This window comes from Podarcis pityusensis (assembly GCF_964106645.2).
Source record: "Podarcis pityusensis genome assembly, chromosome: 10".
In the NCBI taxonomy this organism is placed as follows: Eukaryota; Metazoa; Chordata; class Lepidosauria; order Squamata; family Lacertidae; genus Podarcis; species Podarcis pityusensis.
The window spans coordinates 24,410,676-24,433,031 of record NC_138035.1 but is presented as its reverse complement, the minus strand read 5'-3'; the positions used below and the strand labels follow the sequence as shown (position 1 = coordinate 24,433,031).

Below are 22,356 nucleotides of genomic sequence, written 5' to 3'. Positions count from 1 at the left end.
TTTTTTTAAAAAATGTTTTATGTTTTTTATTATTTTATATGTGTTGGAAACTGCCCAGAGTGACTGGGGGAACCCAATTAGATGGGCATGGAATAAATAATGAAATTATTATTATTATTATTATTATTATGGAATAGGACATCCCTGTTTTCATTGGAGAAATGTTGGAGGGGATGTTGCATTGGAAGGAAAAGTTGAACCTGTGGAGAAGGACTGAGCAGTCTCCAAAACCTGAGATGGAAACTGACACAAAACATAGCACAACAGGGCTTTCGAAAGAGGCTTACAAACACTGCAGTATTCATTAAGATATTAATAAAGGTTTGCAGCACAAAACCAATTACTCACATTTCTGTTTTAATTAAAATCACAGAACATTCTCTGGACTCTGTCTCTTTAAGAGACTTGTGGAGGTTGGCTTTTAATTGACACATTTTTCATTCAGGTGACACACTTTCCAAGGGAGCACATTGGGAGGAAAAATAAGAGGATACATAAATTATTAGTCTTTTAAATCCAGTTATAACGGGGGGGGGGGGGGACACAGCTTCCCTCTCTGGATTTAAAAAGTAGCTGAAATATTTAGGATTGCAGCCCAAGCACATGCCTTTAAATGAGGAGTGCCTGAGGAATTTGACTTGATCCACGGCTCTAAAGTGCAGACAGGAATGAAATTATCCTTCAGACTGCACTTCTCCAAATTTTGCAATAGTTTTTGCCTCAAAATATAGCAAAATGTGTTTTGAAATGCCTATTTAGGACAGGAGTGGGAATCCATTTTCAGCCCACAGGCTATATTTCCTGGCTGTTGGTGAGCAGGTCCAGAGGCAAAGATGGGCAGAGCAACTATATAAATTTTACTTTTGTGCAGTAGGCTAGTGGTTTCACCCATTCACACACCTCTCTCTATCGTCTAGCCAAACAAGCAAAGAGGCATAGGCCTGAGAAGCCAAACACCCAGGCTGAGAAGCAGGGGCACCGACAGTGTGTGGCGTGAGGAGAATTCTGGGAGCCAGATAGAGGCAGCACTTGGCCCTCAGGTTCCACACCCCTCTTTTCAGTCAAAACATGTTTAGAATTTCATATACAGTGGTGCCTCGCAAGACGAAATTAATTCGTTCCGCGAGTTTTTTCGTCTTGCGGTTTTTTCCGTCTTGCAAAGCACGGTGTCGGAAAAGTTTTGGAAAAGCTTCAAAAATCACCAAAGTCTTCAAAAACCTCAAAAAAGGCTACCACACCGCGTGCTACGAGTTGCTCCTCGAAGTCAAGTCGCAACTGTATTAACGGTTTTAAGAAAAAGGAAACAAACTTGCAAGACGTTTCCGTCTTGCGAAGCAAGCCCATAGGGAAAATCGTCTTGTGAAGCAACTCAAAAAACCAAAAACCCTTTCGTTTTGCGAGTTTTCCGTCTTGCGAGGCATTCGTCTTGCGAGGTACCACTGTACTGAGCTATATATTTTTGTGCTGCTTTTTTTTATAAAAAAAAATGGCAGATTAATGTGGGAACAGGATGGGGGGCGGGGAAGAACCTATGAAGACTGAAACTTATCCATTTCTCCCTTATATACTTTTTACTACAGCATGAGGCAAGGCAGCTGCCATTTTGCCTCACGTTCCTGAATGGGTTGCATCATCCATGCCGTTTCCCTGCCTGCTGTAAAAAGGAAGACTAAACGTGTGCCACACAGTAGGGCAGGAGAGGAGGTGCATAAACAAGGGTCAAAGAAAAGCCACTTCATAAGTCCCAAGCCCAAAGTGTAGTTAAGTGTAAGACACATTCCATTATGTGATTTGTAGGCGTCTTGCTTCCTGCAAATGCTTATGTTACAATAAGCTGCTGAAATTCGGAGGGGGCCTTAACAGTTTTTTTGAGCTCCCCTTAAGTCTTCTTCCTCTGATGGAGAGTCACAGCAAAAGAGCCAATTAATCTAAGTTCTGGCCTATGTGTTTTGGTGATTCTGCAAAGGAAGAAGATTCATACCTCCATTTTAGCCCCCTAAAAAAAACCCAACCCCACTCAGATGGAAATGACATTGCGGTCAATTTTCCTCGAGGGCTGATTCAAGAACAATGAATTATTAATCCACATGACAGTTTTCACGATAGGAAGCAGCGGAAAAAACTGAGGAGGAATTGTGTGTTTTAGAAATTCCCTGTTTGGGCAGGTTTACGTTTAGTTGTAGCTTTTATGAAACTCATTTAAAATTTATTACAACCCACATCTGACAATCCTTTTTATTTATCTGCCTTCAGGATTGACCAAACGTGTAAAAAACCCACACACACAAAAACACCCACCTTTAAAATGAAGCCCAAAGTGCTTTGTACTATTATTGTTGTTGTTGTTGTGGAATACCATTTCTGCTTGAATTATTTTCCTTTTTTTAAAATCACTGGAACAATCTTATGGCAATGGGTAGATAAGGATTCTTATAAAGAAATAAATCAGGGTGCAACACATCTGAACACAAAGTGGAAGACTATGTATTAAAACAGCCACCCACTCATCTAAACAATCAGTAAGAACGCATGTAGAATTTTGCTTTGTTCAAGGTGAAACTCAACAGTGTACTGAGGTAAACAAAAACAACAGAAATACAAAGCATTTATCCTGAACCTTACTTATGGGCTCAAAAGCCATCTGTATTAGTGCAAAGGGCTTTGAAACACAAAAAGGAGGCTCTCCATGTTGCCAGTCTCCTTGTACAATTCTGATGAGGTATATAGGGCATTTCTGAAGCATGGACCTAAAACATCCCAGTAGGAGAAGACGTCTATAGTTTTGATGGTGTCAGAAAGTTACCTACATTTAAACGGTGGCAGAAAGACCATACGCAATTGAGAGCAAATGGAATGGGATAAGAGCAAATGACATTACAGAGCTCAATCTAAATTACAAAACTATCAACAGTTGAAATAAATCAATATTTTAGTGTGATAGCACCTACATTTTGGATCTCACTGTCTACTGTTGTATTCCTTTTGGTTCCTGCCTCAAACATTTTTGTTTAGGCAAGCCTAGCCAGATACATAGATGTTAACATGTTTTAATCTCTTTTTCTACTGTTAATTTTAATTATTTAAAAAAAAAATTGACAATTTTGATATTTCTTGTAAACCTCTTAGAGGCTTACTAAAATTAAGCAGTACATAGATTTTGTTAATTAATTAAATATTTCTAAAACTTCCCGTAATTATTTTTACCCTCCCACCATACAATTATTTTCTAGCATACAAGGAAGGCTTTATTTAATATAAATATTTAAAATAAACATCATTTTTCCCACTTAGGCTATTTGAATTTTTTTTTTACTTGCAGCAACTTCACCACTGATCCAAATTTAGTTCTTTCCATGCTTTCACAATATTTACAATATTTCCACAAGATTATATTTAGTATGTGCTCAGTTTGTAAGATATTTGTTAATTAATATTCTTTATTTCTGCAGGTCTGGAATTTGGAAACTTGCATCAGATCATGAAAGGGCAGCAGTAAGAACGGAAGTGAATCAATTAAGCTTGTTTCTATAAAACCTGCACTGGAATCTGACGGGTAATCGGAGCACTTACATACAAATTTAGTTAGCAGATTTGAAGGGCTCTTGTTTTCTTTCATTTTCTAATTTACGAAACAGGAAATACAATGTGATCTACAAGGATATTTTAACAAGTGCTATTATAATCAGAGGCTAAGACCTTATTCACACTTTTGCCAAGAAAGCATGGGTCCTAGAGGTTTTCTGCTAGAAGGCACAGGTCTGAGCAGTTTTTCATCTGCCCCACAGTTTCATCCAGGAAAACCCACTGTTTACCGCTGAATCGGAACAAATGTCAATCCTCAGAAAAACCAACTACAGTGGACACTCGGGTTGCGAACGTGATCTGTGCAGGATGCACATTTGCAACCCACAGTGTTCGCAACCCGCAGCAGCACGTTTGCGCACGCGCAGGTTGCGATTCGGCGCTTCTGCGCATGTGCAAAGTGCAATTTAGTCTTCTGCGCATGCGCAACCCCCGAAACCCGGAAGTAACCCGTTCCGGTACTTCTGGGTTTGGCGGGTCCGTAACATGAAAAACGCAACCTGAAGCATCTGTAACCCGAGGTATGGCTGTAATGTTTGTTGCAATTCAGTGGTAAACAGTGGGTTTTCCAGAAGGAAAGCAGTGGGAAATTATCTCACAATGGAAAAATGAAACCTAGAACTGGCCAACCAAAAATTTGTTGTCACGAGGGCCTCCTCCTCCAGGAGGAAGGGCGTTGGCCTTGGGCTTGTGCTAAGTCTCAAAACACAGCATGAGGTTACTGGGAAATCTGTTCCTCTTTCCAGCTCTAAGCTTGGACCGGGGTGGGGTGGGAGTGGGGAGTAGCAGAAAACAAGCTCAGAGCTGGAGGTGCAAACCTAATGGGCACTGCCAACCCCCAAGTGCCCCTTGGGCACAGAGGCAAGCCCACAGCACTGTCTCATGTCTCCATTTCCAAGTTGAGAGGGTGCAGTCATGTAGATTTGATTTGGTGTGTAGCTTTGGCCTTCGACTCTTTTCACTTTCCAGAGCTTGGCTTCCCTCTCACCATAGCAAGGAGAGCAAGACTACTGAACCCTTAATATGCACAAATGGTGTTGTACGTATTTATGGTTCATTTCAGCTGGGGATGGAGATGAAGGAGATTAAGCTAACGGCTTCATGGAAGAAATGAGGTTTGAGCTGTGGCCTGAAGGATGTGACGCCATGCAGAAGTTCGGGGAGGGTGTTCCAGCACCAAAGGTATGATGAAGGATGAAAGTGACAAAAGGGAAAGAGATATCTATAATAAGGGAGCACATAGAGAGAAGAGGCAAAAGAAAGAGAGCAAAAAAAAAATTACAAATGTTTTTTTAAAAAACCCAGACTGGAAGAAATGTCATGCTTTTAAATGGATAAAATTACTGGGTTGGAAATTTTTGCAAGTTCTAAGTGCAATTTTCAATACTGGTTTTAATAAGAACATATGAGTCACCAGAAAAGTGAACCTTCTGTACCCTTTTCACAGCTCCAGTTGCAATGTACATCAAGAAGTGCAAAAACATGTAGAAGTCAAGAGCAAAATAATCAGCCAAATTGTTGAACACATTAAGTTTGCAATTTGGACTGAGGCCTTTGCCGCCTTGATATCATCTCTACAGTTAGCAGAGACACTATAATTCTGAAGTATGCTGGATGCTGGGAGTGAGAAAATAGGTAAAGGCTACTGCCGTTGTGCCTTGCTTATGGGCTTTCTAGAATAGGCATGTCCAAATCCCAAGAGACTGCAATCTACTCCCAGTACAAAAAAAAACTGGCAGTGATCTACCCATTGTCACTGGATGATTGAGCTTTTTGGGGGGAGGACTGCCCAGAGTTGGTGAGCTGTTTTTAGGGGAGAGTGCCCAGAGTTGGTGAGCTTTTTTAAAGAAAATCACAGTTGACCCGTTGAACATGTCTATCCTTAAAAAAAAAAAGTAAAGGACCCCTGACAGTTAAGTCCAGTCACGGACGACTCTGGGATTGCAGTGCGCATCTCGCTTTACTGGCTGAGGGAGCCGACGTTTGTCTGCAGACAGTTTTTCCAGGTCATGTGGCCAGCATGACTAAGCCGCTTCTGGCAAACCAGAGCAGCGCACGGAAACGCCGTTTACCTTCCCACTGGAGTGGTACCTATTTATCTACTTGCACTCTGACGTGCTTTCGAACTGCTGGGTTGGCAGGAGCTGGGACCGAGCAATGGGAGCTCACCCTGTCATGGGGATTCGAACCGCCAACCTTCCGATTGGCAAGCCCTAGGCTCTGTGGTTTAGACCCATGTCTATCCTAGAGGCAACAAATTAATCACTGTAGGAAGCAGTGGACTAAATGCACACAATTTGGTTGGGTCATGCATGGCTCTATCTACCATAAAGAAGTCTTACCTCATTTGGGTCTTGTTGGTCTCTCAAAGCAATCATATTCTTAATGGCATTGATAAAAAATCCATTCACCTCATCTCGTTTCTTATTTGGCAAAATCTGAAGCAGGGGGACCATTACGAACGGAAATGCAACTTTAAGAGAGTTTCAAAAACAAACAAACCATCATTAGCTATTAATGCAAATATCCACAACCCCTAAGTATATGGATTTCCTTTCCTTTCAGAGTTTTTAAAATAAAAAATACTACTCCTTTCTTATGTTGTCATTGTTGACTAGAGGGTCGCATATACTTTCTCAGATTACTCCGATTACTAAGATGAACACATGGTTGTAGGACGCAACTCATACATTTCTCTAATTTACAATATTAGAGCTGGGCAATGGGAGTTGAAGTCCAAAATCATTTGGAGGGCATTAGGTTGGGGAAGGCTGTTCTACAGAGAAATAGGATTCAATGTGTGTTCAGGGTTCTGCAACATTGCAATGTATGCCATAGCACACTTAATTCATTATGAGGCCTTTAAAAACACACATACACTTTACAAACCAACCTGCAAGGTAAGACAGCTCTGAGAATGTGACTGGAAGGTTACATTAATTCAATTTCCATCATCCCTTTTCATTCTGGAAAGCAGGGTGCCTCATTTAATGCCCTATTAAAGCTTATATATACTTCTCCAAAGAGACTAACTGCAGCAAACTGTATTTACAGACTCTTGAGACAATCACAAGGTTTGTCTCGGGGCTGCAGGAAAGTTTTGTGTAAATGTACCCTTTAACTAAGTGAACCATTAAATAGAAGGTCACTAAATGTTTCTGGTGTGTTTTTTTTAAATGAGGAATTTGCCCCGAAGTATTTTTCCCTTCATAGGAACTACCTTGCTGCATAATATTCATAAAGCTGTGTGCATGGCACAAATCTGAGACTTGATCAATTGATTCCTATAGTAAACCGCTAACTGCCTTAAACTGGAGAGCAATAAATTCCAATTCTACACACTGAGTGGCTATTATTATAAACAATTAAACGGCCTAACATACAGTGGTACTTCGGGTTACATACACTTCAGGTTACATATGCTTGAGGTCACAGACTCTGCTAACCCAGAAATATTACCTCAGGTTAAGAACTTTGCTTCAGGATAAGAACAGAAATTGTGCTCCGGAGGTGCAGCGGCAGCAGGAGGCCCCCATTAGCTAAAGTGGTGCTTCAGGTTAAGAACAGTTTCAGGTTAACAACGGACCTCCGGAACGAATTAAGTACTTAACCCGAGGTACCACTGTACTAGATAGGTGTGTCAAATGGAGAGAGAGAAACTCCATCTACACAGAAAGGTGGAGTGCAGCAGAATTCTATGACTGTGTGATTGGACGGACCTTGGGTTCATCTTTCTGGATACCCAGAAGCCAAGCAGGGCTGGGTGGAGTTAAAAATTAGACCCTGTAGTTAACCTGTCAGGTAGTGCTTGGTAAGAGTCAGGATTACTTTTAGAAATGGCTTACCAAGGGATTACCTGGGTGGTTAGGGGTTTGCTAGGCAGGGCAAGTCAGTATTTCCTTGAGGGAAAAGAAAAGCTCCTACAAGGGGCTGGAAGGGTTTTACTGGTTTAGTAGAACAAATACCCATTTTAGGAGGAATCAGTTTAATCAGAAACAGGTTTAAAGTGGAAGTCTTAAGTAAAGTTATTGATTTAATTCTGTAAAGTGATTGTGACTGAAACAAAGTATTCTGCCTTATCCAAGTATCCATTAAGTTTTAACCCTCATAGATTGCATATAAATAAAATTCTTGTTTTGTTTCCAGTGTGCCTCATCATTACTTTGATGTTGTTAAGGGATAAGCAGTCACAGGTTTTGCTTTCATATTTTAGTAAATGCTACCACATAAAGAGAGTTTCAGCCCTCTCAAGTGTTACTGACAGGGTGCACCTCAGTTTTTAAAACAACCCAGACTTGCCCATGCTACATTGCTGGTGGTAAGAGTGCATAGGATTGTAGCCCTTGCCTATTGTTATCACTGTTATGGTTAGTTACATCATAAACAAAAATAATTGAAACTAATCTTCTTGAACTCCACTGCTCTTTACAATTTAGGGGGGCGGGGAGGATCACCACCATAAATGTCTTAAGGAGTAACAAATAAATGATAACATGAATACATTATCTGTTTTAACCATTTTTCCAGTCAATGCTATGCTTCATGTGCCTACCTGAACGTCAAGATCCTCTTCTGAAGCCCTGCTACAGGTGCCCCCAGTACTGAATGATTGCCACCCCGGGTAACCACCAGAGAAAGGACCTTTTCAATCCCAGCACCTCAGTTGTGGAGCAGGCTTCCCAAGCATGCTTGCCTGGGGCGATCCTTCTTGTGTTTCTGATGCCTAGTGAATACCTTCACTGCCATCTCATAGGTTTTTATGAAAACCTATGAGATGGCAGTGAAGGCCGCTAAGAAGTCTTACTTCTCGACCTCCATTGCATCCGCTAGCTCCGTGACTGTGGGCCGGGGGGGAGGGGTGGCATTATTAATCCGGGAAGATTGTTCTTTCAGGGCTCTATCATCGCCATCGATCCCTGGCATTGAATGTGTTGGCCTAGTGTGGGGCTCTGAGGTGAGCTTGGCTGTCTGGCTGGTGTACCGGCCACCTAGCGCACCAGCAGCCACCCTGTCAGGCCTGCTGGAGGCGGTGGCCGGCTGGGCCTTGGAGTTCCCTAACCTATTGGTATTGGGGGACTTCAACATCCATGCTGACGCCACACCCTCTTCACAGGCTCTGGACCTGGTGTCTTCCATGGCGACACTAGGGCTCTCCCAGTTTGTTTCGGGCCCCACACATCAAGCAGGCCACACGCTGGATTTGATCTTTGGCGTCGGTATAGATGGGATCATTTCTCCTTCAATGAAGGTGCCATGGTCTGATCACTATGCTCTGAAAGCCAGGATTGACTTTCCACCCCCACCCTGCTTAGGTGGCGAGCCGATTTGGGCTCGCCCGCAGAGGCTGATGGACCCTGATAGATTCCGTCAAGCCTTGCAGGACCTTGCTCCCCCTGGCGACTCACTGACTGAGCTTGTTGAGGGCTGGAATATCCAGCTCCTGGCAGCCATCGATGAGATCGCACCTAAGCGCCCTCTGCGACCCCGCAGAAACCGGGCTCCCTGGTTTACCGAGGAGCTTCGGAAAATGAAGCGGGACCTCAGACGGCTAGAGCGAGTATGGCGGGGTGCCCGTGACGGAGCCTCAAGAACATCTTATAGGGTTTTTATGAAAACCTATGAGATGGCAGTGAAGGCCGCTAAGAAGTCCTACTTCTCGGCCTCCATTGCCTCCGCTATCTCTCGCCCGGCGCAATTATTTAGTATAATTAGGTCTTTAACGTCCCTTGAAGTACAGCCAAATTTAAATAACAATCTGACACACAGCTGTGAGGCATTTGTGAGCCTTTTTGCGGAGAAGGTCCTGTTGCTCCGCCATGACCTCCCTGCCAATTATAATAATAATAATAATAATAATAATAATAATTTATTATTTATACCCCGCCCATCTGGCTGGGTTTCCCCAGCCACTCTGGGCGGCTTCCAAAAGAATATTAAAATACTATGATACATCAAACATTAAAAGCTTCCCTAAACAGGGCTGCCTTCAGATGTCTTCTAAAAGTCTGGTAGTTGTTGTTCTCTTTGACATCTGGTGGGAGGGCGTTCCACAGGGAGGGCGCCACTACCGAGAAGGCCCTCTGCCTGGTTCCCTGTAACTTGGCTTCTCGCAGTGAGGGAACCGCCAGAAGGCCCTCGGTGCTGGACCTCAGTGTCCGGGTAGAACGATGGAGGTGGAGACGCTCCTTCAGGTATACTGGACCGAGGCCGTTTAGGGCTTTAAAGGTCAGCACCAACACTTTGAATTGTGCTCGGAAACGTACTGGGAGCCAATGTAGGTCTTTCAAGACCGGTGTTATATGGTCTCGGCGGCTGTTCCCAGTCACCAGTCTGGCTGCTGCATTCTGGATTAGTTGTAGTTTCCGGGTCACCTTCAAAGGTAGCCCCACGTAGAGCGCATTGCAGTAGTCCAAGCGGGAGATAACCAGAGCATGCACCACTCTGGCGAGGCAGTCCGCGGGCAGATAGGGTCTCAACCTACGTACCAGATGGAGCTGGTACACAGCTGCCCTGGACACGGATTTAACCTGTGCCTCCATGGACAGCTGTGAGTCCAAAATGACTCCCAGGCTGCGCACCTGGTCCTTCAGGGGCACGGTTACCCCATTCAGGACCAGGGAATCCCCCACACCTGCCCGCCTCCTGTCCCCCAGAAACAGTACTTCTGTCTTGTCAGGATTCAACCTCAATCTGTTTGCCGCCATCCATCCTCCAACCGCCTCCAGACACTCACACAGGACCTTCACCGCCTTCACTGGTTCTGATTTAAAGGAGAGGTAGAGCTGGGTGTCATCTGCATACTGATGAACACCCAGTCCAAACCCCCTGATGATCTCTCCCAGCGGCTTCATATAGATATTAAAAAGCATGGGGGAGAGGACAGAACCCTGAGGCACCCCACAAGTGAGAGCCCAAGGGTCTGAACACTCATCCCCCACCACCACTTTCTGAACACGGCCCAGGAGGAAGGAGCGGAACCACTGTATGACAGTGCCCCCAGCTCCCAGCCCCTCAAGACGGTCCAGAAGGATGTTATGGTCGATGGTATCAAACGCCGCTGAGAGATCCAGCAGAACTAGGAAACAGCTCTCACCTTTGTCCCTAGCCCACCAGAGATCATCAACAAGTGCGACCAAGGCAGTTTCAGTCCCGTGATGAGGCCTGAATCCCGATTGGAAGGGATCCAAATGGTCCGCTTCTTCCAGGCGTGCCTGGAGTTGTTCAGCAACCACTCGCTCAATCACCTTGCCCAAGAATGGAAGATTTGAGACTGGGCGATAGTTGGTCATCGTGGCCGCATCTAAAGATGGTTTTTTAAGAAGCGGTTTAATAACCGCCTCTTTCAGCGGGTCTGGGAAGGCTCCCTCACGGAGGGAAGCATTCACCACCCCACGAAGCCCATCGCCCAGCCCTTCCCGGCTAGCTTTTATAAGCCAGGATGGGCAAGGATCAAGGAGACAGGTGGTTGGTTTCACTCGTCCAAGCAGCCTGTCCACATCCTCGGAGGTAACAGATTGGAATTGATCCCACACAATTTGACTAGACAGGACTCTAGCACTCCCCCACCCCGGCCCTGCTCCCACGGTGGCGTCTACCTCTTCCCGAATCTGAGCGACTTTATCTGCAAAAAACTTTGCAAAATCATTGCAGGAGATCATGTGGCCCGTATTGGGCCCCGATGTAGCAGGTGGTTCCGCTAAATTGCGGACCACCTGAAAAAGTCTCCTGCTGCTGTTTTCTGCAGATGCAATAGAGGCGGCGAAGAAAGCCTTCTTCGCCGTCGCTACCGCCACTTGGTAGGCTCGACACTGAGCTCTAACCTGTGTCCGGTCAGCTTCAGAATGGGTCATCCGCCACCGGCGCTCTAGCCGTCTCAACGATTGTTTCATTGCCCTCAGATTCGTGGAAAACCACGGGGCCATCCGGGCTCCATGCAATCGGAGAGGGCGCTTCGGAGCCAAACAGTCAATAGCCCTGGTTAACTCCACATTCCAGCGGGCCACCAGGGAATCAGCTGAAAGGCCATCAACATGGGATAAAGCATCCCCTACCGCTCTCTGGAAACCATTTGGATCCATTAAGTGGCGGTGAATTTGGATACAATAAAGGAACTGGAGGCCCCTCGACTGTCCTCGGGTCCAGTATTGGACCACTTTGACCGGATATCCCCAGCCGATGTGGACAGACTCCTCCGAGCTGGAAAGCCCACCACTTGTCCTCTTGACCCGTGCCCGTCTTGGCTGATTAGAGCGTGTCCAGACGAGGTGCGGGCCCCCCTGGGGGATATCAATTTGTCCCTTGGCACTGGGATATTTCCAGGGGAATTGAAGGGGGAAGTGGTGCGCCCGCTCTTAAAGAAAACATCATTAGATCCCTTAGATCTATCCAATTACCATCCGGTTTCGAATCTTCCATTCCTGGGTAAGGTGATTGAGAGAGCGGTTGCTGAACAGCTTGGCAGGTTTCTGGATGAAACATCGGCTCTGGATCCATTCCAGTCCGGCTTCCACGCTGGTCATGGGACCGAGACGGCTCTGGTCACCCTAACAGATGATCTCCGCAGGCAGCTGGATCGAGGCGGGTCGGGGCTGCTGATTCTTCTAGATCTGTCAGGAGCCTTCAACATGGTCGATCACGAACTCCTGGACGCCTTGCCGACGTGGGGATTCAGGGCACAGTCCTTCAATGGCTGCACTCGTTTCTCTCTGGTCGGGGACAGAGGGTGGCGCTTGGGGGGGAATTGTCATCGCGCCACTCCTTGGTGTGTGGAGTGCCTCAGGGTGCGATACTCTCCCCGATGCTTTTTAACATCTTTATGCGCCCCCTCGCCCAGCTTGTCCGGAGTTTTGGGCTGGGTTGCCATCAGTATGCTGATGACACCCAACTCTATCTGTTGATGGATGGCCATCCTGACTCGGCCCCAGACACACTGACCAGATGTCTGGAAGCTGTGGCTGGATGGTTACGTGGGAGCCGGTTGAAGTTAAATCCTTCGAAGACAGAGGTCCTCTGGCTGGGACGGGACGATATGGGATTCAGGGGGCAACTCCCATCTCTTGCGGGGGTGCAATTAGTGCCAGCACTGTCCGTTAAGAGTTTGGGTGTAATCTCCGATACCTCCCTCTCTATGGAGGCGCAGATTACAGCTATAACAAAGGCGGCATTTTTCCATCTCCGCCAAGCTAAGCAGTTGGCCCCTTATCTCTCTCGCCCTGACCTAGCCACTGTGATCCACGCGACGGTCACCTCCAGACTGGATTATTGTAACTTGCTCTACGTGGGGCTGCCCTTGAGACAGACCCAGAAACTCCAGCGGGTGCAGAATGCCGCGGTGAGACTCCTTATGGGGTCTTCGCTGCGAGATCACATTCATCCGGTACTATACCAGCTGCACTAGCTCCCGGTGGAGTACAGGATCAGGTTTAAGGTGCTGGTTTTAACCTTTAAAGCCCTATACGGCCTAGGACCCTCGTACCTACGGGACCGCCTCTCCTGGTATGCCCCACAGAGGAACCTACGGTCTGCAAATAAAAACATCCTGAAGGTCCCAGGCCACAGAGAGGTTAGGCTGGCCTCAACTAGAGCCAGAGCTTTCTCGGCTGCGGCTCCAATCTGGTGGAACACTCTGTCACAAGAGACTAGGGCCCTGCGGGACCTGACATCTTTCCGCAGGGCCTGCAAGACAGAGTTGTTCCACCAGGCCTTTGGTCAGGGTGCAGCCTGATGCCCTCCTCTGGCAACCTGCACAGAATTTTGCTTAACGGTTGCCATCAATTTGATTTTAATTAATTTTTATAATGAAATGTTTTAGAATGTTGGATTATTTGATTGTTTGATTATTTGATTGTTGTTAGCCACCCTGAGCCCGGCTTCGGCTGGGGAGGGCGGGATATAAATAAAATTTATTATTATCATTATTATTTTCTAGTCTGTGGGACCCCTGTAGTTTGCACTTTCTTCTCCCTAGCAACCAAGATACATCTTTCATGTGGAAGGTTTGTCTGAAATAAAAGGGTCCCCAGAAGTTATTTTCTGCAAATACTACTAAACTATAAGTGTTGGTGGGTGTTAAAGAATCTTCTCCCTTCCCTCCCTGGAAAAAAAAGTCAAATGTGAAAACTTTGCAAAAAGGTTTGGGCATATCTCTAGCTCAGCATGACCTAAACCCAGGCACTAATTAAGAATTCACTGTGTGGTTACAGTACACACATCTATTCAGAAGCCTCTTTGTATTTAAAGGGGTTTACTCCCTAGTAAGTGGGTTCAGGGTAAGTTGGTTTAGGGTTGGCATTGGGGGGGACAGGTTAAGCATTTTCTAATTGGAAATTTATGGGGAAAATGTCACCATGACTGTATTATCAAATTTCATGTTATACACTGTTCTCTATGGCACCCACATGCTCTCTCAACATCTGCATAGTGCCCACTAGTCCAAAAAAAGGTGTGTGACCCTTAATTTAACTGTATTAATACATTCTCCTTTTACATGTTTGAGGCCCTTGCATAATCTTTCTTCTTCCCTGTTGCATTTTAAACCACTGTCATGGACAACTTTTGATTTGTAACAAACAATTGTTTAAGAAAAAAAATAGGAACATTTGGACCATGTACAGAGCACTGTGATGTTATACTTACTGGCTAGGATTAAGATGGGTTTAAATAATGAAAGTTCAAAGAATCTTCTGGTGTTCTTAACAAAAGTATCCTCAGGATTCTTCTGGGAGTCCACATGGGTACCAAAAGCCACACTAGCAACAACATCTAGGGTAAAGCAACTGTAATTCCTGTAAAAGATTTAAGAAGGTTGCTGTTAAACTGCAGTGTTTGTCATCCCACATTTCTGTTTCTGCCTTTGTTGCAAAACTGTCTCCTAGGGTTTATTTTTCTGAGCCTATTTAAGACAATTTGAGTTTTTATATGTGCCAAGCCTTTTGAAGATTCATTTCAGGATGATATTTATAAAATGAAAAACTAAGCACATTATCTTCTGAAGTTGATTGTGAATAATATTTATACTTTTCATTTTTACAAATGGTTAAGAAGTTGTACTTTTAAACTACAAAATTGAATGTATACTTGCTAATAATTCTAAACACAACAAACTCCCCATTGTCTGAATCTGAGTTTTGCAAAAGTTCTGGGGCCGGTTCACACATAGGTGTTTATCTGATGATGACTGCAACATCAAGTGATAATTGCATTTGTGAATGGGCCAACGTAAATATTGCCAGAGGCAGATCTTACACAGGGCTTAAAATGGTACACATTATGATGTAATCCGTCTACACATTAAGCTGCCAGGCACCAGGCATACAGTACTGAGTGCAGAGAAATAAAAATATATAAATACATATGTACCTAACACACACACACACACACACACACACACACTTAACAGAATTCACTTGGTTGCGTTTTCACTCTTCTCTCCCATCATGTAGCATCATGTCAGTGCTGACATAGGAAAACGCAAGTCAGATTTAATGCTAAGTCAGAGCACAATCCTAACTACCTGAGTACTAGAGCTGGCGGGGGTTATCAGCAGAAGTGTTTCTCTGCTGGGCTCTGCTGCTATGCAGACCCTTGCTGAATTCACCAAAAGTGAGAGCAAGCAAGAAGCTATGCTGGCAGTGTTATACTGGTGGTGCTGGATCTTAGACTGGACACTTCCTGAAGAGGGGCCTGATTGGGGTTTCTCTGCTGTGCCAGCCACAGCAAAAAGGAAAATGCCCCACTTTCTGCCCTGGCCAGCAGGACCTGGCAGGGCTCAGATGTGACAGAGGATCACCTATTCCATGGCTCCCTGGCCAGTCTTAGGACTGCTCTGTTATATACTAGCTTATCAGGAGCTGCATCTGGAAACTGAATGAATATCATAAAATCTTTTCTCAACCACAATCTTTTTCCCAACCACAATCAACAAGCAGCAATAAAAGAGGCAGAATCTGCAAAAGGAAGCTTTCAATTAACACTGGAAAGGATCTTTGTCAAACAGGTGTGAGTTAGACGGATTGCTTCAAGAAACCATAGTTAAAGATGGACCACAGTTTAGGGTTCAGATGTGGTGCTAAACTGTGATTAATTAAAAAAAATAGAAGCAAAATTCTAATTTCCCTGTAACTGTGTCATGGAAAGGAGAGGAAAGAGGGAGGGGAGTGTGTGAGCCCAAGTCTTGCCTAGGCTCACTCCTATCAGGATAAACTATGGTTTATCACAATGGCTGGATGCAGCCACTAAGAACATTCTCCCCCTGCCCCCCATGGATGTTACAGGCAGCTACAGATTAGATACTCCACTACAATTACTTTTGCTTGTAATTGCTACTGTTAAAATATTGTGCTATAGTAAAACAAGGGAGGGGGCAGATATAATCATTTGAAAGTGACAATGTCCACATCAAGACAGAAAAATTAAAAACTCCATTTGTAAAATAATTGCATACTTAGAATAGCTTGGCAAATCAAGTACCTGTAAAAACTTCCCTCGCTTCTAATTTATTAAAGTACCTTTGGATGTCAAAAGCTGTGCCAGAATCTGCATAGACCTTTAAGTTACTCAGCAGGATGTCACATGCCTGGTTGATTAGCGGCACCATCTAAAAAGGAGCACATGCACACGGTGTAATTAAAAAACACACAATACATTTCTCTACATTAATTGCATACTGCAGGAGGTAAGTGCTCTCAGGAGCTCCTGAATCAGTGGATAAAGTCATTTTCTTAGGGAGGTTTTACACACGCGCAAACGCGCGCGCACACACACACACAAATACACGTTCTAGTGATAACATGCTCTCTGTCCAAGACTGATGGCCACAGGAGGTGGTTCCCCTGCTTTCTTGTTTCTGTTGTGGCTGCTCACTGCTCTTGGACAAGAAAATAGTCTGGGACATTTGTGACAAATGGAACCTGTAACTGTAGTGGTGTACAATCTGTTTACCCCAACCTGGAAGTGGCAACTGCCATGGGAAATGAGAAGCCTCTAGGAGCGTGTGCGCACGCGCACAGTGGCTGCTATATTGCCAGAGTTTGTTATGTGGCATGGAGATGCTGGGCTCCACATGCACTTGGCACAGATCTGCCCTCTGTCGATCAGCACAAAGACAAGTGCATGCACAGCTCATCTTCTGCCACCTTTGAAGAGGAAGGAAGGAAGAGATCCCTTTGCATGAAAGCGAGAGCAGGCTCTGCCGCTTGTGTTCTCAACTAGGATCAATTGCTTACACCAAGCAAGCAGCTGACTGGCCGTTGCTAAGCCTGCACCAAAACTCATATGGTCAGAACACTGTTAATTTGTCTACTAGCTTACCAGCGACCAGTGCTAAGTTGCCTTTAGCTAGCCTGTGGCACCGTCACTTAGAACATCTGGAAACTGAAATGGATATCCCCCAAAGCTTCATTTGCATAGCTCAAATTATGACTTTCAAAAGGAGGAACTGCGGACTCCCTCCTCAGCTCAGCCAAGCAGGTTTTCTTATACAGTGGTACCTCGGGTTACATGCGCTTCAGGTTACATATGCTTCAGGTTACAGACTCTGCTAACCCATAAATAGTGCTTCAGGTTAAGAACTTTGCTTCAGGATGAGAACAGAAATTGTGCTGCGGTGGCAGCTGGAGGCCCCATTAGCTAAAGTGGTGCTTCAGGTTAAGAACAGTTTCAGGTTAAGAATGGACCTCCGGAACGAATTAAGTACTTAACCCGAGGTACCACTGTTTTTAATATGCCCTGTTTAGACCTTCTAGAAGCTTATATGGGGCCGATGACAGCCCCCTCCCAGCCACCCTCCGTCCATCCATCTGAGGGAAAGGATTTCTCTGCTAACATAAGAGTGCATTCCTCTGCTCAACTGCCTCCCCCCCATATAAACAACTTGCTGCCACCAGATAAAGGGAGGGAATTTTTCTACAAGGCTGCCCCGTTATCTATCAACCTTTCCTGGGTAACTTTTTATACCACAAATGTTTTCATCCTGCCTTTGTTTTGCTATAGCTCCTCCAGACAGCAATAAAATGGCACCATTGGGAAAGGTGGTGGTTGAGTATCTTAGATGGCTTTAAAAAATGGAATTCGGGAAAACAGTTTTGAGGTCTTTTAAAAATGAAATCAATTAAATAATAAAAAACATGGCGTATAAGGCTATCAATGGGTACAAATCAGGATGGTTCAGAGTCGGCGTGCCTCTGAATCACCAGCTAATAGGGAACAGCGGTGAGAGAAGTCTATCACCCTCATCTCCCGCTTGTGACCTTTACAGAGGCATCTGACTGGTAGCAGCTGGAAAACAAAATGTTCCGCTAAATAGGCCTTTGGTCTGATCCATCAGGCTCTTATGGAGTTCTTAAAACAGAGAGGAGAAGGATCACAATCACCGCTCCATCTTCTGCACTTTGATCAGTTATTTGCGTACAAAGGAACATGCATTATACCAAGTCAGGCCATTGGTCCATGTATCTCTGTATTGTCTACACTGACTGCATCTCTCCACTGACTGCATTTCAGACGGTGGCCTCTGCCAGCCCTACCAATCCCAGCCAGGGGCTGAACCTCAGAACTTCTACATGCAATGTCAATGCCCTCCCAGTAAGCTATGGGCCTTTTCCATAGATGCATATTTGAGAACCCTGCAAAAAGCAGGGTCTCCCAATCATGGGAGGAGCCTAGGCACATACAATATATCATTAATATTAGTGTTAATATTATCAAAGAACCCTAGGGCAGGGAACAATCCATAATAAAATTATAAAATACAAAATGCCATTATTATAACTTATAAAAAAACCTAAAACATCAAAATCACAAATTTACATTTCACAATAATGATCCGGCGGCTGGTAACTTGGTGCAATAGTATAACACAAAGGCCTGTGTTATAAGTGTGTAGAGTTTGTGCACACAGACCAATGGGTTGTGGGATGAAGGAGTAGTGCCGTGTATTAACCTGCTCCTTGATTAGTTGGTTTAGCCAATGTGCAACCTCTTATTCTTCTACAGGCTTTCAGTTCCTTTGTGCCTCTTCAGTGTGGACCTTGCAACACCCCACTGCCTCAAATGATTCTGCTCTTTCCCTATCATTTTAATTTGCCTGCCACCCACAGTAGCATGCTGCTAGCTTACTGTTTTTCTTTTGTTTTAGTTATCCTTGCCCTAGTTCTCTTCCAGTTGACCCCTTTTAAACGTTTCCATAATTATCCCTTTTCATCTGCCAGTCATGTCTTCCTGGCAAAAGATGCCTATCCTACAGTGCTCCCTGACAGCTCAAGAATTACTCGCAGTCAATCTCATTTCCAGAACAGGAAACAATCATAATTTACTTTTTAAGAAGAAAGGGGGGTGGGGAGAAAGATGGTAGGATATCAAATTTCACAAGAATCATCTTGCTTGACAAACACTTCAACAGACGGAAAGCTCGCATGCTGTCACTAACAGGACCAGGACAATCCAAAAATGATGTCATTGTTACCTATTGTGCATTTCCCGTTGTAGACCTTGGGTTTTGCCAAACAGCATGCAGGAGTCAAATAACCTGTCCATGGAGGGGAAATGATCTCAACTTCTGGGCATTTGGATTGGCTGTTTATGACATAACAAAATAAAACATAAGCAATATGCTCGCTGCAAATATTTGATCTGCCAATTATCTCATGTCACTGCTGTCTCGGCACCAAAGTTCTGCCAAACAAGACTGCAGGAGTCTGTTGGTGTCAAAAACATTATGGCATAATCCTGCCAGTACATGCCTTGGCACTTCATTCTTCATATGGGCATTTTACAGGAGTGCTTGTTTATGGCACTCTAATGTCAGCACCGTGATCTTCTAATCAAATGTTGTTTTAATTCTAAAAATGGTTATCTACAAAACTGTGCTGCAGCAATATGATTGTTAATAACAGAATAAAATTGCTACCTTTGAGTATAATGCCCAGATCAAGGAAGTAATAGTACCATTTTATTCTACCATGGACAGTCCCAACCTGGAATGCTGTGCCCAGTTTTGGGCACCACAGTTTAAGAAGGATATTGAAAAGCTGGAATGTGTGCAGAGGAGGGCAAGCAATAAAATAACAGTCCGGAAACCAAGCCTTATGAGGAATGATTGAGAGAGTTGGACACGTTTAGTCTGGAGAAGAGGGAAAATATTCACTAAATTTATTTCCAGCAAGTTCTATTTCCACAGTTATGCCCAGCCTTCTTTTGCATTTGTGTGGGTAGCTGATACTCCTTAGGGTCTCCATGTGTCCCCTAGACTTTCAGCTGATGATACTGTTACATGTCACCCCAGTCTCTGAGATGTGAGAGCCTCAAGGTTCTGGGCTTAGGACTCAATATCCTTGTAACGAAGGTCATTGCAGAGAGATGTATTTGGGATGTATGGTTTTATTTACACCACTTGCTTCTATAGCACAGAGCAAATTCTTTGCATAGGCTAAATCATGGTACTTAGTTGCCGACCAAAGCCACTACCTTGACAGGTTTCCTCTTATACCTTCTACCATCACAGGTACAGGATCACAGGTTCTGGAAGTGGACCCAGTGGTGTAGCATGGGCTGCCAGCACCCGGGACTGCATGGAGGGGTGGGTAGGAGGGAGAGTAACAGAAGGAGAACATATGCACATTCAACTGCCTAACAGAGTCTGTGTCACCTAGAAGATCACAGTCGCAGAGATAAGAAGAGTCATTCCGTTCTCTGGAGAGGTCACTTCCTGGTTTGCATGGAGTAGCTGTTTTCAGCGGAGCCCAGTGATGGAAGTGTGCAGCTATACTGAGGCAGCACTGGGTGTTGAAATTTTGTGCCCCTAACAATTTTATGCCTGAGTTTACCGCCCTGTGGGCTGCCCCCGTCCCACTACGCCACTGAGTGGACCCAATGTTTCATCCAAGCTGACCGAACTCACAACAATACATTGCACTTGTTCTTGGCAGGAATAGCTGATGTTGTGTGATCAAGGGAGAGGAATCCCCACCCTATTAAATGCCAGGAAGCAACAGGGGTGGCAGGAGGTACAGTGGCTAACTAGGTAGCCACCCTTACTGATGCCAGCGACCTGCATTCGTGCCAGTGGTAGAAATCCAGCCAATGAGCTTGCATTTGCACAGTGCAGTGCAGTGCACCTGGAACTTATAGGTAAAGGTGGAAATTCCTCCCTTCCCCTTGACAGCCTTGCAGCAGCAGCTCACTGTTTCAGGTAGTGGTTAGTTAATATCTACGAGTTTTGCAATTGGATTTCTGTGAATAAAACTATCATGGCTCAGTCTGCCCTTAAGGTAGTATCTGGCCAGAGCCTTGGAATGCTAATAGGTTGCAATATTCAGGTGATGCCCCTAAATGAGAGCTAATATTTAGAAGATTGCTTCCAGAGAAGGGGATAGCAAGAATACATTTTCTTCCTCCCTCCTAGCTACGAACGATGCAATCCAGTTCTGTGTGTGTGTCCACAAAAGGGAACAAAAGAATCAGACTGCAGTTAAGAGTTCAGGAAGAAAAAGAGAGGAATAGTTAAGCTGAGTTTAGGGGGCTCTGTAAACTAACAGCATCTAGGAATGCAGAAGATTTGGCATACAGCAAACCTGCTTGAGTGTTTTAAGCTGTCTGCTGCAAATTATGCGAAACCTGCATACTTGAAAATAAACACCAATACTACAAAATGCCTTTTGTCGACTTCTGTGATCTCCTTCTAAAATAAACCAACCCTGGGTAAGCAGCATTGCACTTCTAACCACCTGGGGGGGGGAAAGAATGACCGTAACTACATCATCTGCAAAATAGTTTGAATTATGTGGTCCTACAGTATTCAAATTACCTGCAGTCCTCTAACTAAGGATAATACATTTCCAAATCAGCCCTCCCCTCCACCATGCGAAACAAATTGCTCACCTCTTTCCTAACTTAAGAGGCATTCCTGAGCATCTTCTAAATTTTTATTTGTTCCGGTAAATGCAAATGAATTAAGCAAATGTGTTGATCTTTTTTTTTTCTTTTCCTTAAAGTGGTTTTTCTCTTTAGTTAATACATTACACATTGAGCTCCCTAACCCCCTTCAGGTAGAAGAATGAAAACAGCCATTTGCACCAACCGCTTAGGACTGTGCAAGGTTCACTGTACATTTTTTGCTTTCAAAAGAGAGTCCCAGGGAGGGCTACACAGAGAGAGGGAGGGCGAGAGATAAGAGGTGACAAGAGCACAGCAGCACTATCAGGAGAAATAAAAATCAATAGTCTTTGGATGGTGTCAGCTGAAAGGGGAACAAAGTTATTTATCAAACCTGACAAGGGTTCTAGAGCTACAGAATCTTCCCAGCTGTATTTTTTTCTCTTCTCTCTCACAACGCTAAACAGAGCAACCCTGTAGCTTGGTACAATGTAATCAAACATTCATTCTTAAACACACTTTCTTGCAGGGTTTGAAGTATGTTGGCTAACACTTACATGAGGACACTGTGGAATATGCAAGTACATTTTATCCAAACATCTCAACGTAACTTCACTCCCAGAAACCTTTCAGGGCATTGCTATCTGTACTGGAAACCCAACAGGTTAACATTTTCAAATACGCTTATATATGCCTGAGAGCCTAACTTTAATTCGGAGATTTGGTGAGAGGATTTTCTGCCTCAGGTGCCAAAGTATCTTGATCAGCCTTGGGACTATGAACCCTGACTGGGAGCAGGAGGGGTTACCAACTACTGCTTCTCCTCCTCTGACAATGAAATTTCTTCAGCTAGCTCTGACAGGGAATGTCGTCCCACCCCCCACCCCTTAAGGCCTACTTCATTCT

At 44.6% G+C, this 22,356-nt stretch overlaps 1 protein-coding gene and 1 long non-coding RNA gene across 4 annotated transcripts in view; one reads left to right on the top strand and one right to left on the bottom strand.

Annotated features, from left to right (window-relative positions):
• The window catches only part of TBXAS1 (thromboxane A synthase 1), a 210,305-nt gene that overhangs the window by 65,561 nt on the left and 122,388 nt on the right, over nucleotides 1–22,356 (bottom strand). For all 3 annotated transcript variants that reach the window (XM_081024038.1, XM_081024039.1, XM_081024040.1), the window contains exons 7-9: nucleotides 16,089–16,177; nucleotides 14,218–14,366; nucleotides 5,925–6,055 (exon numbers count right to left, since the gene is read on the bottom strand). In XM_081024038.1, coding sequence (XP_080880164.1) covers nucleotides 5,925–6,055; nucleotides 14,218–14,366; nucleotides 16,089–16,177 — 369 coding nt within the window. The remainder of the gene's footprint in view (nucleotides 1–5,924; nucleotides 6,056–14,217; nucleotides 14,367–16,088; nucleotides 16,178–22,356) is intronic.
• LOC308486870 lies at nucleotides 1,479–4,846 on the top strand. The gene is made up of 3 exons (XR_013991339.1): nucleotides 1,479–1,767; nucleotides 3,450–3,553; nucleotides 4,646–4,846. It is a non-coding gene; the product is annotated as an uncharacterized lncRNA (long non-coding RNA).